Source organism: Mercurialis annua, linkage group LG1-X (genome assembly GCF_937616625.2).
Source record: "Mercurialis annua linkage group LG1-X, ddMerAnnu1.2, whole genome shotgun sequence".
In the NCBI taxonomy this organism is placed as follows: Eukaryota; Viridiplantae; Streptophyta; class Magnoliopsida; order Malpighiales; family Euphorbiaceae; genus Mercurialis; species Mercurialis annua.
In genome coordinates this window covers 18,175,139-18,181,810 of record NC_065570.1, presented here as the reverse complement: position 1 = coordinate 18,181,810, position 6,672 = coordinate 18,175,139, and the positions used below count along the sequence as shown (strand labels likewise).

Genomic DNA, 6,672 nt, shown 5'->3' with positions numbered 1-6,672 from the left:
GCTAACCGGTCAAAAGAATTCTCAAAAATTAGTCGTTAAATTCATTGTCTCTGTGGAATCGATATTCGTACTTCCGAATTATATTACTTGCGCGATACCGTCACTAGCGGTTTAGCATCAACAGACGTTAAGTTTAGAGAAGAAACCTCAAAAGATGAAAGAAAATAAGCAAATCCTAGGAAAGAAAAGAATTTAGAGATTAAAGTTATAAAAAAAATAAAACCCAGTAGTGAATGTAAAAATTAAGGTGTTGCGGTAAAAAAGTATATGGGACACAAAATACCATATTTGGTATAGAAAGTCTTAAAAAATTATATCGTTCTTCTCGAAAAATATAACTTCATATAATCTAATAGTTATTAGTATTATTAATACCTAAATCCAAGGGTGTTGTAAAAGGGAATGACTTCTCTCAAGTTCAAATTTCTTTCATTTCCCTCAAGTCCACTTAAATTTTTGACACCTAAGTAAATTGAAATCTAATTCCCTCCATTTTTATCATTTAGTGGCTAAAATTTCCCTGTATGTAAAGATCAATTGTGCCATATAACAATCCCTTTTGTGTTGATATTTATGATTAGGTTTAAATAATATTCTAGTTCTGATGATCTCTAAATCAAACTGTATCTTATAAAAATAATTTTTTTAAATTGAATCAAACGGATAGATAGTATGGTTGTGGATATTTATTTAAAAATTTATAATTATTTTATTGCATTATGTAGATTTACTTATCTCTATCTCTTTTGAATCGTACACATCTCTAGCGTTGTATTTGTAGTTATTTTATTTTTTCATCAGTAATTGAAAATTAAATCTAGAGTAAAAAATAAAAATATTCAAAAATAGATCAAATATTACTCAAATAGCCAAAACCCAAATTCTTTACATTCATGAGAAAATAAGAAGATTTACATTTTCTAGCCAACCACTAAATAATAGACATATGGCACACTTTAATTGAAAAAAAGTGAGAAAAACATGTGAAAGAGCTGTTAAACAGCTGTAAAAACGCATCAGTGACGCGTCTGACACGCGTGTCAGAAAAGAATGCCATTCACGCGTCAGCGTGTGTCAGAATTAATAAAACATGTATCATTTATGTATCTTTTATGTATCATTAATGTATCAAAATATATTTGCAACTTAATTTCAGTTCTTGTGATTTTATTTGGTTAATTAATCAACCAATTTCACTAATTAGGCAATTATACTGAATTTTTAATATTGGATGCTTCTGTTTCAGGTCTTTAAAAATCCATAAACTTGGATTAGTTGAGGATGTGGTTTTGTCATAATGGATCCTTAAAATAGGGATATTGGAATTATTTTTATTCATTGAAAAATAATGTATCGACGATGTATCTACAATGTATCAGTCTATTCAAAATTTATTCGTTGAAAATAATTATTATAAGTTAGAGACTATATTCTAAAGTTATAATAAATGATGTATCTATGATGTATCAGCGATCTTATAATAAATGATATATCTATGATGTATCAGCGATCTTATATTAAATGATCTATGATGTATCAACGATCTATCAATATTGTATATATAATGTATCGTTGATGTATCTAATATGTATTCATAATAACATATAAATAAAAACTCAACCAACTTAAGTTTTAGTTAGATATAGCTAAAAGTTTAAGACAAATCAAGCAATATGTTGTTAATAAGAGCATATAATTTTAAAATTATAATCTATGGTGTATCTACAAAATTTATTTCGTTAAAATAATCAAAAAAGATAAAAATATGTATCTATGATGTATTGGCGATTTATCTACAATGTATCAGTGGTGTATATATCTATGATGTATCAGTTATGTATATATGATGTATTGTCAACTTATTTACAATGTATCAGTAATGTATCTATGATGTATTGGCGACTTATCTACAATATATTAGTAGTGTATCAACAATGTATTGGCGACCTATCTACAACGTATCATTAGTGTATCTACGACGTATCCAATATGTATATATATAATAAACTGAACAAATAATATAACGTCTTTATTAGATTTATCATTAGATACGAGTTTATATCAAAAATGTAAATCTTTACAATTTTCTAATTTGTATAACAAATCAAATCTAAAAAATAATTCAGATACATTTAAAAAACAAGTCAGGTACATTTTAAAAATATTTTAGATATATCTCAAAAACAGCACATATACATCTCAAAACTAGCTCAATTACATTATTCGAAATAAAAAAGTAGTCTAATGACACCATATTTATCCAAACTTTCGTTTAATTCAACCACAATCTTTCAAATATGTAGCCATCTGCGTACTCAGACTCACCAATATATTCTGCACAATCAATCAGGCAATTTAAAACGCAAAGAAGGGTGCAATTTAAAACACATATATGATACAATTTTAAATAGTTAAAAAAATATAAATGATTTTAATTACTACATTTATTTATCTCATTACTTGAACATCTAGAAGATGATCATCCAAGAGATAATCCTATCAAATATCTAATTGATGATATATTGGTACAACATGGGTAGATGATCTTCTCTTCACTATTCGTCCTTCACTTTAAAGGGACTTCCATACTTAGATGGATTATGTTGGTGATCTTTTAATGGTTTGAGATTTTTGAACATTTTTCAGCAAGAGTAGTCCATTTTGTTCTCATTTTCTGAACAAAATTTCTTTTATGTCATTTACTGACTCATTTTCCTCGAATGAATTTGACTCATCTGCTTCTCTTTTGAATGAACTAGCAATTTTCTTATCAGTTTCTCCAAAATTCTTGCAAGCATTATTCTCCCAAAAATGGGAAATAAATGTCGGTTAATGGGGAATTACCATGATTAGTGGAACATTAAGCTAAACAATAGGCAGAAAATATGAAAACAGTAAGCAAAACAAACAAAGTATAGTTTAAGAGCATTATAGGCAATTAATATACGAAACATGACTCAACAATTTAATTTGACAGTATTCAAAGCTAAGTACATCACATATGGGACTAGGTATAACTAAACTTTTGGTGTCTCAACTTTTTAAAATATGACATTTTGGTGTCTAAACTAAAATTTATCACAAATAGGTAAGCTAACTTGTTTAAAAATTACTAGTTATTGTATTGTGCCGGTTTCTGATAGAATAGGTGACCTGGAGCACGACGTGGCTTTTAGTTGCAGAGAAAAATAACTGACATGGAATTATAATTTTTATTTTCTTTTTATGGAGACATGTGACAAACACATGACCTTATAAATGACCTATTATACCCCTAAACTATTGAAACGGGACTGCGTTTTGGATGAGTAAAAAATTGAAGTGAAAATTAGGTTAGAATTATTGTCTCAATTGAACCAGAAGATTGAACAAGAACGAAGATTGAATAATAACTAAACCGCATTTCCTGGATTCTGAGAAGAATTGTTGTGCGCGTTTTGGGAATAATCTCTTGTTCTTGTATGAGTTGTCTCCTATAATGACGAGGTATGTAGATTTTATGTATAGTTTAAAGAATTTCTTAATTAAAAAATGTTAGTGTTTGTGTTTATAGTTGTCTTATTCGAATGAGATTAGAAAATATGTGAATTATATGTATTTTAAAACCCATTTACAGTAATTTTATATTGAATTACTTTTTTATTTGTCAGTGGTAGGGCTGTTGTTGATCTTAAGTTTGGGGGTCATTTTATTGGGGACTTGAAGGGTAGTGAAAAGGGTTATGTTGGGGGAAGATTGTGGCATTTGGATGTAGATTTTGAAATATTCTCCCTAGAGTGGTTGACTGATGTTGCACAGACAGTGTTAGAGGAAAAAAAATTAACAAGATGCACTTTAGGTATCCTGGCAGATCTTTAGCACATGGGTTGAGGCTGGTGACTTCATGGTCATTTGTTGACATGAAAAGCTTATTATTTAAACATAAAGGTATAGAGGTTTACATTGAGCACCACGAGGTAGGGGGACCTGAGGGTGGGGTACTAGAGGGTAGTTTAGGTAATGTACCCAATGATGAGGGTATAAATGACATTTCCAAAGAGGGAAGCCAAGCAGAAGAGATAAGGCTTGTAGATGTGGAGGTTGGACCTATTAATGAGGGTATTAATACTGAGAATGAACTCCATGAAGTTGGCTCAACTATTATATTAGAGGAGAATGAAGGTGTAGGAGATGGTGAGAATGTTGAAAATGTGGAATATGATGAGCCTTCTGACGAGGAGATTGTGGACTGTGCTTTTATGTCCAGTGGTGATGAAGAGTTCGTAGATTCTAGAGCAAAGCTAAGGGAGTTCAAGAATAAGAAGAAGGAGATTTATGATAAAATTAAAGCAAATAACACCAATACAGAGGGGGAACCATCAGTTCAAGCAGCAGCTGAGGACCAAGTAGCAGACCAAGAAAATGGAAATGAAACTGACTACTGGGATTTAGATTCAGAAGAAGAATGTTATAGTCCAGTGACCACAGATGAGGAAGATGGTAATCATGCACAGAGAAGAAGATCTGCATATCCTGTGTTCAAGAGCAATGCAGCTAAGTTATCATTCTCATTGGGTATGAAACTGACTGGACCAGCACAGTTTAAGGAGGCCCTTACTAAATTTTCAATCCTAGAGAGAAGAGAACTGAAGCTTGTCAGAAACACTAGAACAGAAGTTAGAGCTAGATGTGCTAGATCTTCTTGTCCTTTGAACATATATGCATAAGAAGAAACAGAAACCAAAGCTTTCTTAGTGAAAACTTACAATCCAAACCATACCTGCTTGGTGACATTCAAGAATAGGAGAGTTGGAACCAAGTGGCTGGCTAAGAATTACTTGAATAAGTACAAGTGTATATGTCACATGAGGTTGGTTGACTTAAAATCCCTAATCAAGACAGATCTTAAGCTAGACATTAGTTTGACCAAGGTTTCAAGGGTTGTTTCTCAAGCTCATATATTACAGGAAGGTGAGATTAAGGCAGAATTTGCTTTGCTATGGGACTATCTTGGGGAGATTATTAGGCCTAATCCTGGAAGCACAACATTAATGAAGGTTGAAAGACCTTTGCCAGAGTCTCCATCAGTTTTCAAAAGGCTCTTTATTTCTTTTGACTGCTTGAAGAAAGGAATGCTGCATGGGTGTAGAAGAGTGATTGGGCTGGACATTTTCTTTTTGAAAGGCCCTGTCAAAGGAGAAATTTTAGCTGCTGTTGGGAGGGATGGAAACAATCAAATGTTTCCTGTGGCTTGGGCTTTAGTAGACACAGAAAGGAGGGAGACATGGGATTGGTTTATCAGTTTCTTACTGATGGTCTTGAATTGGGTACTGGGGCAGGATGGTGCATTATCACAGACTAACAAAAGGTACTCATTCTAACCTGTGATGTTCTATGCTTATTTGTGTTGATTGTTTTGTATGCTTATTTGTGTTGATATGCTTATATGTAGGGACTGTTGGACTCAGTTGCTGATTTGCTGCCTAGAGCTGAGCATAGGTGTTGTGCAGACACCTATATGCTAATTGGAAGAAGAAAAATGAAAGGAGAGAGGATCTGCAGAAATTGTGGTGGAGGTGTGCAAAATCCTCTAATATGCCAGATTTTGACAAAAACATGGAGGCAATGAGAGCTCTTACACAGAAGGGGTTTGATGACATGCTAGTGACACATCCAAGGCATTAGTGCAGAGCATACTTTACAACTGAGGTAAAGTGTGGCATTGTAGACAATAACTTGATAGAAGCATTCAATGGGAAAATCATAGAAGCTAGGACAAAAAATGTTATTTCTATGTTAGAGTACATAAGGTCTTTGATTATGAATACGCTGGATACTAATAGAGACTTGGCATCTAATTGGATAGGAAATTTTGGGAATAGAATTAGGAAGAAGCTACATGACAGCAAAGTTCAAAGTGAGGCATGTGAGATATTGTGGAATGGAAAGGATGGGTTTGAAATAGGCCACCTAGGAGACACATATATTGTTAATTTGAAAACTAGGACATGTGCTTGTAGGCAGTTTGACTTGACATGGATACCTTGCCCTGATGCAGTATGTGCCATAGAGTACTTGGATAAATCCAACATCACACCTTACAACTATATTGATCAGTGGTTTACAAAGGAAACTTATTTGAAGGCTTATATGTATATGATGCAACCCATGAATGGTAGGAAGTTTTGGAACAAGAGTCCATATGACCCACCTCAGCCCCCTTCATACAAAAAAAAATGCCTGGTAGACCTGCCAAAAATAGAAGAAAAGAAGAGGGTGAGAGATCCAGTGGGTTTAAATTGTCTAGAAAGGGTAGGGTGATGACATGCCAAGTCTGTTTTGGGAAGGGTCATAACAGGAAAAAATGCCATCAAAGACAAGATACAGGGGCTCAAGAATCTGTTACAAGAGCTCAAGAATCTGGTACAGGGGCAGTAGACTCAAATACAAGGGCTCAAAAACAAGGAACTGGTGGATCAGAACCTACCTTACCCTCTAGGGTTGACAAATTACCTGTAAGTTATTTTTGGTGCTTAATGGGTAGTTTATACCTTTTTTATGTGTTATTGATATGGACTCTTTATCTTGCAGTTTGTGAGAGCAAGAAATAGGCCATACCCTGATGAAGCATCACCGACCAATCCAACCATCACTCCTAGAGATTTTGGCAAACATGTGAAAACATTTCAGAGG

At 33.2% G+C, this 6,672-nt stretch overlaps 1 protein-coding gene across 1 annotated transcript; it reads left to right on the top strand.

The window, feature by feature from the left end:
• Window positions 1-4,844: 4,844 nt before the first annotated feature.
• Window positions 4,845-6,300, top strand: LOC126666448 (uncharacterized). The gene is made up of 3 exons (XM_050359394.1): window positions 4,845-5,347; window positions 5,490-5,627; window positions 5,670-6,300. The coding sequence occupies exons 1-3, from the start codon at window positions 4,845-4,847 to the stop codon at window positions 6,298-6,300; spliced, it is 1,272 nt and encodes a 423-aa protein (XP_050215351.1).
• Window positions 6,301-6,672: the final 372 nt, after the last annotated feature.

Excerpts from the sequence above, each read along its gene's own strand:
- LOC126666448 (XM_050359394.1), top strand. The coding sequence starts at position 4,845 with ATGAGGTTGGTTGACTTAAAATCCCTAATCAAGACAGATCTTAAGCTA. Across the intron at positions 5,348-5,489 it reads TTATCACAGACTAACAAAAG|ACACCTATATGCTAATTGGA; the intron begins GTACTCATTCTA and ends GGTGTTGTGCAG. Across the intron at positions 5,628-5,669 it reads AGAGCTCTTACACAGAAGGG|AGCATACTTTACAACTGAGG; the intron begins GTTTGATGACAT and ends GCATTAGTGCAG.